This window comes from Gallus gallus, chromosome 7, assembly GCF_016699485.2.
Source record: "Gallus gallus isolate bGalGal1 chromosome 7, bGalGal1.mat.broiler.GRCg7b, whole genome shotgun sequence".
NCBI classification, from domain to species: domain Eukaryota; kingdom Metazoa; phylum Chordata; class Aves; order Galliformes; family Phasianidae; genus Gallus; species Gallus gallus.
The window spans coordinates 10966903-10987131 of NC_052538.1; the positions used below are offsets into that span (position 1 = coordinate 10966903).

Here is a 20229-nt window from a genome sequence, read left to right on the forward strand (position 1 = left end):
CAGTTCACGTCAAAACATTTCTGAGGAATAAAATGCTCAAGCATATGCTCCTATTCCGGGACAGTGAAGCAAAGGGGTCACACACAAAAGAAGTGTCATTTCATCCATCAAATTTAAAGACCAGACTGAGAGGGGTTGTTGCAAGCTTTTCGATGCTGCAACTAGACAGAGGCCCAAGCAGCTCAGCAGTGCTAAAAAATGAAGAAGATAGAGAAGACAACATGCATGAGAATTACTTTCTAGTCAGACCCATACAGCTACCGATGTTCTCAGTAGGACTGAAATAACTCTGTAAATGTAATCTTTCCCTACACATCTATTTTTTCCTCTAAAAGTTGTCCACGGGGACAAACAAAAAACGTTCCATTCTTTACATAATGTGTTTGGAGGTAAAATAGGATGAAGTCACAGAGGTTTGTTTGTTTGTTTTCCAAGAGACCAATAAGACGATTTTGAAAAGAAAACAAAACTTAAAAAGCCACGCACTCTTTACTATAAGGCCAGAAGAAATGACAGCTCAACCTAACAGAAATCACATCAACTGCACTATAGCATGTCTTTGGGATTCCTGCCATTCCATATCAGGATAAATCTTTCTCTAAAGAATGCATTATCAATATCAGTACGTAGTTCTATATACGCAGATACAGCATTCTCTACTGACTCAAAATAGTGCAGAGCAGTAGCTGCTACCACTCAGACACAGAATACCTTTTAAGGTATTACTGAGTCATTTTTGAAGTCTTCTGCCTTTTTGTAATTGTTGGGTCAAAACACTGATCTGAAAAGGATTTTAGGTTTTTGTTTTTTTTCTTAGAAGTACCATTAATTCTATTCATCCTTTCCATACCTGAAGGTTGAAAAGTAACTGAAAATGATCAATCTCTCATTGTATTTTTTTGATATCAAAACTTATGAGAGAACATTCACTAACCAAAACTTTCTGTGAAATCAGTATCAATAAAAGACCTGTATATACACATACAGTTCTATACTGATAATCAAGCCAAGCTCCATTCCTGTACCTTTTCCTAGCTAGTATTAACTAGCAGAATTCCACTCGCCCAAGCATGTAATTATATACTGTCAACATTTAAAGAAGTTAAGTCTATACGGCCAACTTTAACAGAAGCATGTGGAATTATCACTTCTCCAGTAACATCTCAAATGATATAGGCATCTGGAAACAAATTAAGACTAGAAGGTCACATCTTTTTCAACTTCTTTCCCATTTCCTATCTCTTCCAGAGTGTTCTCTGCATCTGAGGACTTCTCCATATCCTTCAGGTCATGCACATGCAAAGGAATAAGATAAAGTGAACCAGTGAAGTTAGGAGAAGGCCATACTCATTTACTGAGCATGCTCAAACCCACTATGCACCAAGAAATAGATCATAATCCCATGCTTGATAGCAACTCTGATAAGGATAAGGATTGTGGTGACACGACATTAAATCTTCAAATTCTCTAGATGATTGTTTCCAGAAGAACAAATCTGAAGCCTATGTAGAATCTAAAAATAAATCTTATTTACTATCAGCTGTTATGCTTACAAATTTTGGAAATACCAGAAGACTATTCAGATAGGAGACTTAAAATATGAAAACACTTCAAATTATGTTCAGCTAAGTTTATAAAAAATTATTTCTCATTTCTGATGAGAAATCATGTTTCAAATCCAGTGCTCAAAACAATGCCGTCATGGAATAAAGATGACAAAATAAACAGATGAACTGAAGTAAAATAAATCTGTACTAACTACTGTATTTGCTATTCCTGATTATAGTGTGGGAATATGAAGCCCTACAGCACTTGTGTGGACAGCACAACTGAATAAAGAAGCAATTATTGTTTCTAAAGTGTTTAGAAACACAAGCTTTTCCTTTTTGGTATTTGTTCTTACAGCTAGTGTAGATGAATGATCTGACTGCTGTAAGATTATTAGTCTTCAGTTAAATGTTGACTGTCAAATAAAAACATTAATAGTTGTGAATCTGCCTTAGATAGGCTTGACTTTGCTCTTGGAAATTTAAAAGCATAGACTAATAGGACATTATTGGAACTACGTTGTCGCCAACCAAATCCATTTATACTCTACACTGTCTATTTTTCAGGACTGGATTCATGGTCATCTGGTGCATTTTTTCTTCTGAATATTAAACATGCTCAGTAATAGAAAGTGTCCAAGCAATCCCAAAGTTCTTGGCTATTACCCTTGTTATTTTTATTTTATCGTTTGCCATGCCAAGCAGCCTTTCACCACACAGATGCAAGCCCCAGGCCAGCCCATGTGATAACAAAAGGTAGTACCTGACCTGATGTTAGGTATATAGGGGATGCGTGTATTGCAAAGAGAAGCTAATACACCCTGGGATAGCGGAAACACACACTAGAATGGAAAGAAGTTCTGCTTGGGGATAGGGAGCCAGGATCCTCCTCCAGCAATTGCCTCACTGACTTCTGCCTCCTCATCTCTGTCCTACCCTCTGTTGTGGCTGCTGCCAAGGTGGGCTCCGGGAAGCCATGCTCAGGGGTCCTGCGCATCAGCACCTCCCCCTCTTGCTCACGTTTGATCCCTAGGTCTGTGGAGCCGTGTTGGATCGGTGAGCCAGGTATGCTTGAGTCAGCCTCGTTTGAGAAGTCAAAGCCATCTGGGATTCAACATATAACATTTTAGTGCTTTTCTGTTCCTTTCTTGGCATTCCAGCCCAGGCAGGGAAAAGAGAAGATTTATGTGGACATAGAACAAACACGAAACACTACTCATGCTTAGTTAAAAGTTTGTGAGAACATCCACAGAAAGGGACAGGTGGGCTATACTCCATACCAGAGACTAGGAAAATGAATATAATGGCAGCTACAGTAAAGACAAACATGGCCCAAAGTCCTGAAAATAGAAGACTGTTGTTTCTTGTCCTGGACATCCTGATTCAGCTGAGGACCAGAGGTCATTAAATACTTTGGCACACAGTACAGTAAAAAAAAAAAAAGAGCAAAAATCTAATACTTGTTTTCAGACTCTTGAACCCTCAGTTTATTTTTAGGTTATTCTACATTTTGCCTTCAGTCATTTTGCAGCTTTTTTAAATTTGTGTTTCATACATGCAGGAAAAAAAAGCTTTCTAAGTTTGACAAAATGATTTTAAAGCAAGCTTTTTGCTACAATTACAACAAAGATTTAACCATATGAAGGAAAAACATTACTATATGTTAACTGTTGTTCTTCATACGGCCCAGCATGCTTCCATGTGATCTAAACGTTCAATAAGGAATGGGGAAAAACAATAATTTTAAACTATCCAAAACTACTTTATGAGACATTCCCTCTGTAAGTTGGACCACACGATGCTAGGAGTATGATGTTCAGCTCTTCCATCTCCCACTGTCTTCAGTAGCTGTGGGTAACTGGACCCCTAGCAAGGTCTGAATAATAACATTCATTTCCTAAGCTATTTATGATGGGAAAAGAACTGAATTTCGGAGCGCATCACAGAAATAACTGAAATTCTACACTAGACTCTGACACAATAATTATATGTTCTGTTATAATGGAGGGAAAAAAGCCTTAGTAAACAGTTTCCAGTCTCTTTCTCCCCCTTTTCTTTTTCCTTTTTAATTTTTTCCTTTTTTTTTCCTCCTTTAAACATACCTCATGGTTTTTCAACAAATCAAAACAAACAACCCAAATGTTCATGTTCATGCAGTGCTCTGAAGATGTAAAATACTATACATCGTTATGGAGAATCATTTTTCAAAAGGAAAAAACAAAACAACCATGACCAACTGTTCTGCAAACATTCAAACTCAGAAGCCAGGTAACAGTGATGGTGATGAATACAGTACATTACAGTACCTGCCACTGGAAAAGAAAGCTCACCTTCTCTTCTCCAGCGGTGACGACGGATAGAAGCTGTTGTAATGGCAGTTCGAGAAATCCTCGGCACCGTTGGAGTAACTTCTACTTTCAGTACCTTCTGGCCTTCTTGGGATGCATCAGGAGCATCAAAGGGCAGTGAGTTCTTCATGGCATTTGCAACCTAAGATGAAAGTAAAATGCCATACTACTACCATCACTGAACATGCTAATGACAGTATTAAATCTCTTTGCTGGATCCAGAAGGAGAAACAACCAAGAATTGTTTATTATGCCAGATCCCATCCAGATGGACAGTCCCATCCCCATGACTCACAGCCGATAACTAAGTTGAAAAGACCATCACAAGCCTATTCCCAAACTTACAGCCAAATTCTCTCTATTTTTACTTTTTCCATGTAAACCATTTTGTTCAATGTTTGACATCTGAACTAAGAGTGGTAACAATCTACACAAAAAATTCTCCATCTAAATGGATGCAAGATAATAAGAAAAATACTATTTATGCTGTATGACAAAAAATGATCACAACACAGGATACACAAGACCAGTTTCCACTCTCCACCTCCATAGGTCTCTATGGCATGTAGAGTATTTAGCAAAAATAAAGCTGTTGTACACAATGTATTAAAACTTCAGAAAAAATGAAGGTGAAGTCGCCTTGATTTTCCATAATCCTACTGACTTTATGCAACCAACCAGCAATAAATAGACACATTTTAAACCTAACATGACAGTTTCTTTTGTGTATCTCTTGTTTCACAAATATCTGACCTCCTGCATGGTTCTTAGTCCTCAACTAATGAAGATGAATAAGTAAAATAAGGACGCCATAGGAAACTAGACATAAAATAAAACAAGCATGGAAAACGTATCTAGTTAATCCCTATAAAATCCTACTTATCAATTGTTTCTACAATAATTTAGGTAGTCCCCATTACAGCATATACGAATCACTATGAAAAGTAACTTGACATTTTCTCCTAATGGACATTCTCTTGAATTAGAAAACAAAGTTTAAAAACAAAATAATTTTGTAGTGGCGCAACTTCAGTGATCAGAATGCGTTGTATGACAAGATAAACATCTCAAATACAGGTGCTCTGCAAGTCTTAAATATATGCAATCTACCTGCTAACCCAAGACAGCAGGCATGTAAACTCTTTACGATACAAATAAAACTATAAGGTGACAGTTCTGTCCACTCAAATGAAATACAGATCTGCTTTAGAATACACAACTTTGAAAGATACTCTACTTTTCTATCAAGGCACACATATCCCCCCCACCTTTGACCATTTTGTTTTTCTGTTCCATAGCACAGAGACAAGCTCTTTTCTATTGTATAAAAACTTGTACTTAGCTGATGGAATTGTATCAACTATTTAGAATGTTGCTACAATCCAGCATTTCCTAGTTTTATGCTGGAAGTAACATTTTCATACACTCCTCTCCATATAATGAGAGAATTAAGATATAAATTTCATCCATGGTGTCCTGATATTCTGAGGTTTCCATAGGCATCATAAATGTAAGGGACATTCTATTAATTCCCTAAAACTCTCAAAGCCCATATGCAACAAATCTGTTTACTTACTGCAGTTGTCTTTGGTTAGTATTAGCTAAAATGCAAGCAAAAAGAGACCTACTAAACCACTAGAACATGATTCTATCAGCAGAACCACATTTGTATGATTTGTCTTGTGCAGATCTTAATGCTTAATTAAATAAATACATCAGTGCATATAGTATGCCATAAAATCTACACGAATTAAAAGCATTTACCAATATCATAGTAAAATAAAAGTGACTTTCCTACGAATTCTAATATGCAAACCATCCAGCAGCCATGTGGGGAAATGAAACTCATTCAAACAGTGACATTAGAAATGACAAGATGTTAACTAACTCTAAGACTCTTCACTTCCTATGAAGCTACAACAGCTGCCACAGAGCTGAGCCTGAATTTCCCCAGCTTCTATTGTGATCTTATAACTCCACACAAAACACTTCTGCTGACTTTGTGTTTGACTTCAAAGTAGCCTAAAGATTCTTGGCACCATTATAGAAAATACTCTTTATCATTCTACCACTTGTCCACTTCTGATATGGCCTTTACTAGTTAATTCTCTCAGATTCATCACTTGTTTGCAAATTGATCTTCTATTCATTTGTAGTCCTTCTTCCATGCCGTCATCTTTAAACCTCACTGTGCTCATATCCTTGATCTCATTAGAGACCCAACACACACCAAGCTCAGTCACACAGTGGTTTGCCTTCCGATCCTCTACTTTGCTACAGTTCCAGCCTCTTTTGAATATGTACCCTTTCTCAATATACAGGATTAAAATCTGAAAATTAGTAGTAAAAGGTTTTTGCAGTAGGACCAGAAGCAACACAGCACTTTTACTTGTGGAGCTTTTTAATAACTGGCCCTTTTTAACAGCACAAATTGTACTTCTGGAGATCAGAAGAACCATATGAAAATAAAATTAAGCGAAAATAAGATTAAGCAACAGTAAAACCTGGGAGTAATCCAAACAACAAGAATGAACAAAACACAGCCCTTCTCCATCAGATGGAAAGAGAAAGAGAAAAGAAAGAGAAAAAAGAAAAAAATAAAGAGAAAGAGAAAAGAAAGAAAAAGAAGGAGAAAGAAAAGAAAAAGAAAGAGAAAAGAAAGAAAGAGAAAAGAGAAGCAAAAAACCCCCTGTGCCTTCACCTTTCTTAATACCAAGAGGCACTAATCCTGCACTAAAAGGTATGGTGTGTCTCATCATTATGATGACTGATCAGTATATCCATAATTAAACAAACAGCCCTTGTACAAAAATATAAAAAGAATCCTACTATGGAAGATCACCTAAATATTAAATGGATTTCAAAGAATTTGCTACTGCTAGGCAATTGTAAGCAGAGACTTGAACCTGACCAAACTGGTGCACAGATGATATTTTATTTGGTGCAACAGTTTAAAGTGTTTAAAAAAATACAGTTTTATCCTGCTAGATTATTCACATCTCCTGGAGAGTGCAACTAAGTGAAAGGACTCCAACCATTGAAAAGGTCTGGTGGTTTGAATGTACAGTGTGAGGCCAAAGATACAAAGGTCATCTTTTTAGAAGTCAGCACATCTCTTGAAAGGTGCTTTTCAAAAACTGCTGTGAAACAAACTGTGAAACAAGGCAAGAATCAGAGCAAGAAGAAAATACACAGATGTGCCTGCACACACAAGCATGAAAAACCTGACAATTAGAAAGTGGGGGGGGGGGGGGAGGAGGGAATTGGTGATGTCATGGCAGCAACAAACAATGGGTTGGAGCAGAAAAACAAATGCTGTAAAAACAGACATTCAAGAAGATTCTTCAAAGTCATCTCCAAAGACAAAATGATTAAAAATGAATAATCAGGACTGAAAATTGTCCTATCATCAATTGAATTATGTTCCAGAACCTCCTACACAACTTTTCAACGCTGTATTTTGATAAGGTGGTCTATTTCTGCAGGTTCAATATTTAATTTAAAACTTTCAATGTGATGGAGCAATGAGTCATTTTGAAAAGGAACCAGCTATTATAATAATTCAATGGATACCAACCATTTAAAATGCAGGACTCTCAGAAAGCCTGTAGATAAGTTTTGTAGCCAATATTAATTCATCAAGAGAATAATTTTACTTAATTTACTGGAGGAGAGAGTGACATCAGATTAACACAGGAAAAAAAAACTTTTCTCAATCCATTTTTTTTTCTCAGTTATGTAAAAGTAATTAAATTTACTTCTGTTATTTCAGAAGAGCACCAAAGGTTTCTGGCCACGATTCAGAGAAACTGAGATAATACTCTATTCTACTTATTTTATTTTCTTTAACATTTCTTCTTATTTTGAGCTTTGCTCCTACATTTCACATAATATACCTTCCATCCCTCCTTTTCTTTTGTCAACCTGCTTATCCCGCACCTGTATCCTGCTCAGTTTCACCTCTTTCCCTCTTTTTTTTTCCCTAAATGATCAAAACAATGATTCTATTGGGAACTGAAAAAAAACAACAACCGATTGTAAGCAAACCACTCTATTCATGGTCCACTGAAGAAGGTAAAAATTAAGATCTGTGTAACTTAATTGAAATCTGACACTGAATCTAGATAAAACTCCTCTTCTCTGTTGCTGTTTTTCTATTGTGTTATTAGTTAAACCACACAGCATATTCTACAGTCTTCTGGAGGTTTAGACTTTTTCCAACCTTTGTCCTGTAATATATAATCAGTTCAGTTAAGCTTTTTTGAATTGGTCATCGGTAGCTGGTGCCAAAACAACAAACATTTTGATCCAACTACATTAGAAAATACTAGCTTTCTGCAGCAACAAGTACTAGGAGATCCCAACATTCATGCAGAACAAGCATGGTGTAAATAACTAAGTTGAAAACACCAGCTGTTAACAACCCACTTGCATTTGCAAATGTAGTAAATGGCCACAAACGCGTTAATTAAGAGCCCACTTCAGAAACATTCCGATATTCTTCATAACCAAGTCCATAAATTTCAGTAGATTTTTTTCTTACCAACAGAGGTTGTGAGTAGAGTTCCAGCTGTGCTCTGTAAATTATGTCCTCCAATACCTCCTGGCCGAGATCCCATTGACCATTATATCTAAATGTAAAGAAACAGATTTACTTCTGTATCTTAGGAACTCAGATTAGCTTTTTTTTCTGTCCGAATTCAGCTCTTTCCTTCTTTCTTTATGTAAAATGTTCATCAGTCGCATACACACCCAGACTGTCCTCTATTTTGTAGTATAAACAGGTAAAGTTTCATATTACTCTTCTCGGTATAATGAAAAAAGATGCTCCCTGTCACCTCAAAGTGAGACAAAGCTGATACTGTAATCAGGACAAACTTAAAGAATGAAAATGGGGTCATGATATAAAGGTTTACTTAGTTCTTATCAGAAACAGATTTTTGCTACCTCAGAAGCTACTGGCATTCAAGAGAACTGCATTTCATCAGGTTATCTTGGCATCCAAGCTCATTATGCTTGTTAACAGAAGGTTATCTGGTGGCAGTAAAAACTCAGGAAAAGATGAAGCCAGGAGCCTCCTCCTCTGCAGTACCTGGTGCTGGTCCTTCACCACCTACTCCAGTGCTGACAAAGATATTTTCAAATTATCAGTTGGCTGAGTAAGTAACAGGAAATATGCCAACCGAGTTACATCCTTGTATCGTATTGGGTTAAATTCATTTATTCCAATTTTAAAACAACAAGCATTGATATTTTAATTCATGTAAAACCAGCCACTTCTAATACCAAAAATGATCTACTTACATAGCATAATAGACACCTGTGAGCAGCTGCACCATGAAGTCAGGGTCTAACACCACTCTACCACAGTGTTCTTTCCAGCGTTTCTCGTGCTGCCGTGGAAATCCACTCACACACAGCCTGAAAAAACATGGCATTGCACCAAAAGGTTAATCCCGCCATTACTTCAAACTAAAAATGATTTTCTTTAACTTTTAAAACCTGTTTTTCAAAACGTAAACTCACAATGTAGAATATTCTTATGTTGTTGCTCTTCCAATCATTAAAGCAGTTTAACAACAGTACCTTGAAACATAACTTGCTGATAATCCAAAGTGTTATTCCCACAAAGCCATTAAATTCTGTTTTCTTCAAATCATAATCAATTTCTAAAGAATTAGGGTGGCAAAACTGCTAAGATACCAAGCACAAGACTCTCCCAGAAATTCAGTTAACAAACCCAATTTCCTATAAAGGAAACATTTCAGTGGTATAGAACAGAGACATACCACCTCCCATTTTATGTACACTGCTGGTTAACAAATATACCTTATTCTTGAGAATTACTTTCAGCTGCCTTCTATTAGAAATAAAACCAAAACCAGTTATGGCCCTTGACAAAGGGCCTGCCTTGCCACATACTGCATAGCACTGACTCTGCTGTTAAAAAAAACCCACCACCACACCAGATACATTTATTCAGAACTCAGGCATTCAAAACATATGTAGAACATAGAAACAATGCATGGATATGAACACATTCAGTGTAAATGTATTGTTTGTTTCTCTAATCTAGCCACACACACACAAAAGAAAACAACCCAAAGCTTTCAAGAGAAAAACAAAACCACAACACAAAGAAGTATTTCACTGTGTTAATGCTCTTATCAGAAAATGACAGAAAATAAAAGCTAATATCTGAAAGGTCTCCCTGCTAGCAGCTTTAAACTGAAACCCACGCAATCTATTGTTTTGAAATATGCACTGCTGCCTCAGTAACAAAAACTGTGGTCCAAGTTCATTCTGGAAAGCAGACAGCACCACAATGGGAATTATCTGCTGACTAGGTATAGTCCAGTCTTTCCACCAAAGCAAGGTACACAGACCCAAGTCAGTATACTAACAGCTTTTTAGGCTGCACTGCAGATCAGGAGCACAACAGCTTTGAGAGGAAACCACAAGGTGAAGCTTGTATACAGTTACACAAGCAGGATCCAGGATGTTTCCTTTTCAAGATCATCCCACCCTTCATGCAACAAAATCATTCCTGCTCTAAGTGTCCATGACTTAGATTATAAACTACTACAGAACTAGTGAGTGTAATACTCAGTTAGAATGGAGTTTACTGTACAAATCTATTAACGTGCTCAAATGAGCAACATCATTGCTTGTTTCAGCTGAATGAATACAGTCGTGAAAAGTTAAATTTGGAAGGTTAAGGAAAATGATTGCAATTTATAATTAAAGTTGAAACAAGATTGTTGTATTACAACATTATTCAATATTCAATATTTCACAACTATAACGGCATAACACAAGACAAAAACATGCAACTTTTACTCAGTTCATATTAAAATAACCTTATAGTTGGAAATAGTTTGCCACACCCAAATTATTGCTATTGCTGCACTGTTTCAAAAAAAACAAAAAACAACAAAAAAAAACCAATTCATATGTTGTCTCTCCTCTCTAACTGAATTTTCAAAGGAAAATTCAGCGTACTTGCCAAATTCAGCATTGTGGTACCTCAAATGAAAACGATGGAAGCACACTGAAGTGGCCAGTTCCCATCATAAATGTGATGAGAGAAACAGCCTATCATCCTACCTGAATGTGTGTTACTACAGAACACACATTTGTCAGAAGCTAGTCTGACCCTTTATAGTTACATAACTGAACTGCATGTAATTAATTTCTTTCATGGCAGTATTGTGTTGAAGAAAAGAAAGCTAAATTAAACATTTTTAAAGAGCTCTGTCTGTTTGGGGATCGGAGTGAGTTGATTTCATTTCAGGCAAAATTGCTGGTAGAAACTGGCAGATGGGAATATCAGAAATACTTCAGATTTTTCAGAGCATAAAGCAGGGATCTTTGCCAACCAGATGCTTTTAAGACTGCTCAAGCAGAAGATTATATAAAGGATGTGTGTAAGAGTTTGAGAAATCACAGTACTGAATTCTCCAGAAAATGGGATATCATTACTGAGGAGGACAAAACAAAAACAAGAGTACATAACCTAAAGCATGGAATACTGTATCAGCACTTCATATCAACTGTCCTGAGGAACAAGAGGTCAATATTCGGAAGCAGAAGAAACTAAAGGTATCCCTCACAATATTTTGAAGCTAGCCATACTGAAAAGTGCCTGGATAATATGTAAATCCAATAAATACAAACCAATCTGAGTAGCTTCAGAAGATTTTGCCCCATTTTTTTTTTCTCCAGATAACGAAAGGTTAAATAACTGGAACAAAATCCAACGCAGGAGTAAGATAATCCAAGCTTAGCATCAAATTTTCAATTAAGTTGCAGAACTGACCAAAAGTTGCATTTAGTAACTTGGAACATGTTACAGGTTCGTTTATTCTTTTCTGCTGGATGATTATTTAGAAATCTGGATGTACCCTGCAAGACTTTCAAAGGCAAGTGTCTCACCTGGAACCCATCCTACAAAGTGATTGGTAAGAAGAGGCAGGCATATAGACAATAGCAGAATTGTAGCACAGCATGAGAAAGCTCAGCACCTCAAACCTGAAAAGAGACAAGATCAAAATCTTGCATGGTGTCAATTCTTAATATTCCATCCAAAACTTAAAGAATTAAAAAAATCCTTACAACTCAGTTTGAAAGTCACCTCAAAGGAAAAATAGCGTCAGAAATAAACACACAAATCCTGAAACTCTCTTCCACTATAACTCCTTAAATTGAAACAGGATATTAAAGGTTCACTTTAAATTACTACTGAAAACCATTAGCATATGCAGGAATTATCGTGGAAATGACACATCATAAAACTTGCCCAGAGCTGGACAAGTCTGCAACATTCTAAAAATTCTTTTATTAGGTTTCCCAGAGCTAGTTTTAAACACAGGTAAAGCTGAGAGTCACTAGAACAGCAGAGCACTGAACCAGTTCAGAATCTGCTTTTCACTGTGTAAGAGACTTCACTAAAAAGGCTGGCTGCAGTTACTAATAATGAGTAGAGCCCCAGTCTACATGTCCTCATGCAACAGAAACAGGAAATCTCATTCCTGAGGTTTTTCATCCTCACTTCTTTCTATGTACTTGGCTCCATCCCTTTCTTTCCTGTGGTAAAGGCAATGCCAGACTTTTGTTACGCTTTCAGTAAAATTTGAGTTGACAGGCATAAACTCTATAGATATTCCTGACAGACACAGAGATGACAGAGAAGTCATTCTCATCTAAATGAACTAGTAACACACAAAGTTGGAAGCAAAAACAAAAATATTTCCCAAAATTACTGATTTGCTCTCTATCTTTACTTCCAAGCACAAAATGGATTGACCACAGTCTATTTGGTCTTAATGTTTAATGACTTTTTGACTGTCTAGTAAAGCACCGCAAATGTTACAATGCATCCAAACTACCTGTTCTGTGCTGTGAAGGTTTCTCTTTGAGGATGAAGATCACTGTAAACTACTCTGATGAGATCATGCTGACAGAGAGCTCCTTCAGTTAAAGCCATGGATCCAATAGTAGAGGGCTAGAAGTATGTGGTGAGAGGGAGGAGAAAACCAATCATAAGTAAAAGGTCTCCAAAAGCATTGAAACTCCTAATAATAGAACTACAGAATGGTTTGGGTTGGAATGGACCTTTAAGATCATCTGGTTCCAACCCCCTGCTACAGGCAGGGACACTTCCCTCTAGACCAAGTTGCTCAAAGTCCCATCCAGCCTGGCCTTGAATGCTTCCAGGGAGGGGGCATCCACAACCTCTCTGGGAAACCTGTTCCAGCATCTCACCACCCTGACAGTAAGGAAATTCTTCATAATATCTAGTCTAAATCTACCTTCTTCCAGTTTGAAGCCATTTCCCCTTATCCTGTCACTACCTGTCTGTATAAAAAGTCCCTCCCCAGCTTTCCTGTAGGACATGTTCAGGTAATGGAAGGCCACTATAAGGTCCCTCCGGAGCCTCCTCTAGGCTGAAGAGCCCGAGCTCTGTCCTCTTAGGGGAGGTGCTCCAGCCCTCTGATCGTCTTCATGGCCCTCGTCTGGACCCACCTCAACAGCTCCATGTCTTTCGTTTGCAGGAGCCCCAGAACTGGACACGGTACTCCAGGTGGGGTCTCACAAGAGCAGAGTAGAGGGGCAGAATCACCTCCCTTGACCTGCTGGTCACACTTCTCTTGATGCAAAAACCCAGGATGCAGTCAGCCTTCTGGGCTGCAAGTGCACATTGCCAACTCATGTTGAGTCTTTTATCAACCAGCACTCCCAAATACTTCTCCCCAGGGCTGCTATCAAGCCATTCTCTGCCTAACCTGTATCTGTGCCTGAGATTGCCCCAACCCAGGTGTGGGACCTTGCACTTGGCCTCTAGCGTGTCAACTGCACCATTCAGCTTGGTGCCATCTGCAAATTTGCTGAGGGTGCACTCGATCCCACAATCCATGTCGCCTACAAAGATGTTAAATAACATCCATCTCAGCTCCAATCCCTAAGGAACGCCACTCATCATCTGTCTCCACTTAGACACTGAGTCGCTGACCACGACTCTCTGAGTGCAGCCATCCAGCCAATTCTTTAACCAGCGAGTGGTCCATCAGATCTAATTTGCTCCAATTTGGCAATCAGGATGTCATGCACGACAGTGATCCAAATCAAAATACACAGTTGTCTATTAAAAATGAAAATAATTTAAAAAATCTAAAAACATGACAATTTCAATATCATAAAAAGCATCTGAGCAAATGAGTCATTTTCAATTTTGATTGTTGCATAGTCATCTAAAGTAGGTTTGCTCTAATTGCACAGGCCTTTTGTACAGCAACAACAGAGAAAAAAAATGAATCCCAAGTTCAACTTGTGTTAATGAGGAGTTACAAAAGGAAATGGATGACTTTTATTTTAACACTTAAGAGGCAACCCATTTGCGACTACAACATAACCAACATAACTAACCTCTATACAAAATGTGCACTGTCAGCAATCATTTTACAACATTTACATTACTATTATTGCTACTGATTTAGATTACACCATTGTTCCAAGAAAGGAACACTGAAAACAGGATGCATCAAAATGGCCCATTGCTCCAAATGGATGCAGTTTTCATTGCTCTGACAGACCTGGGTCTAATTTACCACAGCAGCTCTCTTACCTCATGATATATTGATGGTTTAGATAATGAAGGGATGGTGAAAGATAAAACTTTGTTGTTTCCATCTTTGTCAGCAATTTCCTGCATTTAAAACAAACAAAAATAAACAACAGGAGAGACAAAATAAAAAATAAACAACAATGAAGAAAAAACACCAAAAAACAAAACAATGAAAAAACACAACAGAACTAAGACAGGTTCTGGAAAACTTACAGAACTCCTAAAATGTATTTAGAAAGTGAGAAGTTAGATGCTCTGATTTGTTAAGACCTAATGGGAAAGACCTTCATTGTTGACTGTGCTTAGAAAAAAAATCACTGACTCCTTGATCTTTCTGGCTTTGTCCAAAACCAAGAAGTGAAAGCTTCTCTAGCCCATCATTACATTATGACATTTATGTATAATAGAATTGCATAGTGGAGCAACGCTAAACATTAAACCTAAATATATACATGCATGAGGGCTGATGAGTCACTTGCTGACAAAGGGTAGTACTTCAAAATAAATGTAGTACAGAAAAAAGGTGAAATCAAGGAGACTGGTGAAGTCTCCCCAGGAATTCTATTAGTAAGAAATACACAGTGTTTTCTCAAAAGGCTTTCAAACCAATTAGATTTTATAGTTGACAGGCTACTTACTATATAAGCAAAACTAGCAGTTTTTAAAGCCAAAAACTAAAAGCAATCATACAGGAATGTACCAGAAAGCAGTCTAAAATCATGCTGTGGTGAGTTTCATGATTTGTGGCCAGCATTCCACATCATAACACCATGCAGTGCACTGGGAGTTAAAGAACTGCAGCTCTGGCCTCGGAAGAGAAGAGTGAACTACAGATGCCAGAAGACTTCACTATTCCATTTCCATTTTCTGGTTGGTGGGAAAGATAAAACTGACAGTGACTCATGAAACTTTCCCTCTTTTTGCCTGCCTTGGCTCTGTGTGCTCGCTGGTCACCTTGCTCACAGCATTAGAGCAAGGCCTTTGGTTTTTGAATATTCTCTCTTTCATTTATTTGATTTATTAACTTCAATTCCAACTAACTTGTCTTCTACTACTATAATGAGTCAACTAAGTTTTTTTTTCCTCCTCAGATCGCTGCCACTGTCTTTTGTTGGGTTTTTTTCCTCTCTTTTGTTCCTTTACTGTTCTCTCCCCTTTTAGGTGGGTGGGCTTGTGGGCCCACTGTCCCCATCACAGACACAGATCTAGAGATAAAACCATGACACATGCCTTTCCACTTAGTACTGTCAGTTTTTAAGCAATAAGTTGAATCAACCAAGTTTATATGAAATCCTAGCCCAAGGTAGCACAGTACTTAAAGTGGGCTTTAACAGTCAGAAGGGGAAGAGAACTGATGGAATTTAACAGAATGCAAAAGATCTATTGTTGTCCTTCTAAAGATAATTTCATACATACATGTTGCTCTAGTAATTTATTCCTACCAGTCAGCGATGCAAAACTTCAGATCAAAGCTTTCCTCAGCCAACTCCCCTCACCTCACTTACCAAATTGTAAATGCCAAGCAGCAATGCTTCAATGCAACCGTTACTTTGCCTATCCCTGCTGGCAGTAAGACGCAGATATACCCAGATCAGCTCTGGCAAAAATTGCAGTGTGAATCTCTTCAGCCGAACTTCAGAACTACGATATAGCTCAAAGAGCTGGTGGCAAACAGGCTCCAGGAGCTGTGAAAAGACAAAAAGGGTCATGAATTACTCTTAGGCTTCTCTAATGAAAGAGAACGCAATATCAAATGTATGGGCTATACAATGCAGCCACTGTAGTCATTAAAGATGACATCCCTCAATGTCAAGTAAATGAATGAACCAAAACAATATTTGTGTTCATTTTAAGGAGGTCTGCAAATATAGACTTGAAGGGAACTGGTATGCTGAACTGGGAAACGTGGCCTTACTACACAACCATCTTGTTCTTCAAGAATACTGTCTTCTAGGACTGTCAGTATGATACCAATTTAAGGTATGTGACAGATTAATGGCTTGAACTACGTGGAACACAGAGGTTCAACGGTGCTGTTATAATGCTTAGAAAAGTACAAAGGTTGGAGATTAGTAGAAGCTGCTGAAGACAAGTCTATTGCTAAGAGCACAAATTAATTTCTTACCTACTCCTTTTTAGTCTCAAGCCCAACAAGTACATATTTGCCCAATTTCATGCAGAATTCACCATCACTACTCAGCTTATATGAAGAAGAAGGACTTCTCTGGCTTGTTGTGAACTATCTTCTAAAATACTTTTAACGAGTCCCTTACTGCCAGCAGAGGAGAGGGAGAGACCTTTCTACTTGATTTGAATTTTGGATAAACATACAATGCCAAAAATCTGTACAATTGTAAAACTTAATGCATGCCTATTTAGACTTCAATATTTTACTCCAGTACATCATGGACAGCATAAATTTTGACAGAATTTCTATCAAGATAGCTGCTTTAAGAGAGAATCAATTTTACAGCGCCCAAGAAAAGGTGAACACAGTTCCATTTGTAACACACAGTACCCTGGCCAATGAAGCATGCTACTTACACCACTGATTATGTAAGTCATAATATCACATCTGTGTAAAATAAAACTTTGCTAGCAGTCAAATCTCCTCTTATGCAAGGCTTGGTGTAAGTACCTTGTGTAACAAGGCTTCTGATGGACAGTCTAGTTACTCTAAGCTAAAAGCCTGTTTTTACAGCAGAAACAACAAGGGGGTTTTTCCTCCTTCAACAGGGGGAAGGAAAAAAGCTGACACTAAGACTGCTGATAGCAAAGTTCAGTAGTCTAGAGCACACAGATTTTTATTAGCTATAAAATACCTCAATACTACATTTTTAAATTTAGGATCTAATGAAAATGTAAGCCTTCTACTGCAACCATTTTGACAGAAAAGGCCCTAGCACTGTTACGGAGTATAAATCAATTTATTTAGTGTATTTACTCTAACATTTCACACGTGCATAGCACCTTGTGTTTCAAAGACTTACAAGTAAATTGTTCCAATATTTACTCAGTGCAAATGCTTATCTGAAAGTAACACTGATTATTAAAAGCATTTGTTACAGTAGATATTTTACTCCTCGGAGACAGAACTGTATTCTCATTCTGTGAAAAGTCTAGCACTGCTTAGACTCTCAATCAAACAAAAAAAGAGAGGTTAATAAATAATTCAGAGATCACCAAACACGTTTATGCTTTCTTTAAAAGAAAATATGAACAGAAAGCTAATGTTAAAAATAAAAGAGGAATCTCTATGGAAATAAGAAATACAAATGCATCTGTGAGGAGATAACAGGTGCAAGATGAGCTAAACAAACATTATCAGAAACTAGATATATACAGTGGTATTGCTATTAATAGTACTTCAATTTGATTAGAGATGACAGTAGCCCAGAGCTGTTTCCTATTTGAAATTAGTCAGTCTAATCCAAATCTCATTAAAAACAGTGGAAAAGAATAATTTATTTTAGCTAAAGTCAGACCAGACTTGACCAGAGTTAATTTTACTTAGTTACTGAGTTAATTCTACTGCCCTTCCAATGAAAGTTTTATAAAATTAGTCTTAATTTAGGTCGTGCTGCCTAGAGAGATATAGGAACATCCAGTCAGTGGTACTGCAAGCCTGTAAATACTCTTCATGTCTCATCACTGTGACGTTAATTGTGCAAAAGAGTTAACAACTGCAGCAAGCATTTTTCAGCAAATCTCCTAGTCCCGTGTTCAGAAGACATTAGATAAACAGAGGAAATGGAACATCTGTCATCAGTAGTGAATGTATAAATGAACAGGCATAAACTTTTTCAATTCCAAAAGATCTTCCTGTACAATATGAAAGTAAACTGAGTAGAATAGCTAAACAAGCTAAAAAGTCTAATAGAATCATCTCTCTTTTCTGACAAACCAAAAGCTTTCATTAGAAAAGCTCTCCTATTACCAATTAGCAGAACAAACAAAATCAGTATTTTTACTAACAGATACAATAAGTGACAATGACATGATTTGCAGATCTCATTTTTGCACCTCAGGAAGATGACACTGGTCATGTTTTAAAGAAGCTGACTATAAGCTTTCACATTTGGCTTGTTTTACAAGGTTGTCACATCTTGAAGAGTCATTAACATATCTTGAAGTTCAAAACTCAGTACCAAATGCATGACAAAGACTGGAAATGCTTGCTTTTTAGATTAATTCACAACAGAAAATAACATGCTCATTTCAGGCTTAAGTATATGGCAATGAATGAAATTAGTTGTTATTTGAAAAGTAGTATGTCCAGAAAGTGCTTGGCATTGCAAAGGTGATCATTTTGTTTCAAGGCTGAGCTTTCCAGGTTAAACTGAAATAGCCACACGTGAATAGTCAGTACTTAAACTTCATTACTACATTAAGATTTATAAAACATTTCTACAACTATAAACCAATTTGAAAAATTAAGAAACTGTATGAAAATATCAGTACTTCAGAACTGCTTTATCTTAGAAGGCAAATATTAAGCAAAAAAAAAAAAATACACTACTTAGTTAAATGAGCCACTCATGAGCAAAAAATAAAAATAATAATAATAAAAAAATCACACTCTCATCTTTATCTAACTTCCTGTTCCAGCCATTATCTTTATCATAGTAAAAAACTCAGGGAATTTCCTATGAGGTACAAAGTAACAGCTCTATGTAACTTGACAGTTCGCTTGCCTTCAATTGTTAGCTCTGAAATTGGTAGACAGGTGGCAAACAAGAACAACGCCTTAGTAGCTTGCTTTGGTTCTTAAACATACTGGTTTCAAGCTAAATCAACAGTCCTAGTCTTACCAGGAGAGTACTAACTGATTTTGGCAAAATTCCCATTGGCCCCAAACAGTAACCCCCTTTTCAAAGTAGGTCAACTTTACAATTAGGTTGTACTAAAGAACTACTTGTCCATCATGTTTAAGAATCCAGCAAGTAGTTTTTGTAGTGGTTTACCACATGAGTTTTAGCTTCATAAGCAATCAGTTACCTTCTCCCCCCCCCCCCCCCCCAAAAAAAAAAACAGTAAAAGAAAAAACACCAAAACCCTGTAAGGCACTTGTAAAAAAAAAGATCTCACTCAAAGCAAAATATTACCACACAATTACACAAAGTAATTAATTTATTATATAGTTTTGTGAGAAGTTTCCATGCGTGGTTCTACTCCTCACATGTAAGTTTAGAAATACATACCACCTTAACGACCACAACTTCAAGTTAGTTTCAAATTTGGGATCATGCATCTTATACTTGAGATCAGAATCAGGCTCAAACAGCATGAGCACCTCCAAAGAGTAGAATTAGACAAGCAATGTGCAGTAACTTAAAATCACTCTCAGACCCTTATGAATATGCTCTTCTGACAAATCTGGTCCTTTGTATTGTAAAAAGTAAACCAAAAGCTTATTCTCAGGGCAAAGGACAGCACTTGGATATTCTGAAGTCTATGGCACATACACACTTAAGTGCATCTATGATGCTCAAAAGTAACAGTAGCCATGGTGGCTTCAGGTCAGAGAGTAACAGGAACTTCATACAAAGAAACACATCACTATGCAAGTTGTTTGTAACACAGAAATGACCTTAACACCTAGAAGTGGGGCTTTTTTTTTGCATGAGAATTATGTAATCTCCTCTAAGCTCAATCAAGCATCCAGCTTCCGAAAGCAGCTGAGCTGTATTTAGGAAAATAAAAAGCTTCC

General features: G+C 37.2%; 1 protein-coding gene across 8 annotated transcripts in view; it reads right to left on the bottom strand.

The window, feature by feature from the left end:
• Nucleotides 1-20229, bottom strand: part of FAM126B (family with sequence similarity 126 member B) — a 54847-nt gene that overhangs the window by 10019 nt on the left and 24599 nt on the right. For 5 of the 8 annotated variants that reach the window (XM_004942607.5, XM_015289464.4, XM_015289466.4 and 2 more), the window contains 8 exons: nucleotides 16025-16204; nucleotides 14520-14600; nucleotides 12784-12899; nucleotides 11831-11926; nucleotides 9200-9316; nucleotides 8439-8526; nucleotides 3878-4037; nucleotides 2484-2651 (listed from right to left, as the gene is read on the bottom strand). In XM_004942607.5, coding sequence (XP_004942664.1) covers nucleotides 2484-2651; nucleotides 3878-4037; nucleotides 8439-8526; nucleotides 9200-9316; nucleotides 11831-11926; nucleotides 12784-12899; nucleotides 14520-14600; nucleotides 16025-16204 — 1006 coding nt within the window. The remainder of the gene's footprint in view (nucleotides 1-2483; nucleotides 2652-3877; nucleotides 4038-8438; nucleotides 8527-9199; nucleotides 9317-11830; nucleotides 11927-12783; nucleotides 12900-14519; nucleotides 14601-16024; nucleotides 16205-20229) is intronic. The other 3 variants (XM_040703905.2, XM_015289470.4, XM_046943924.1) reach the window with 1 other exon arrangement.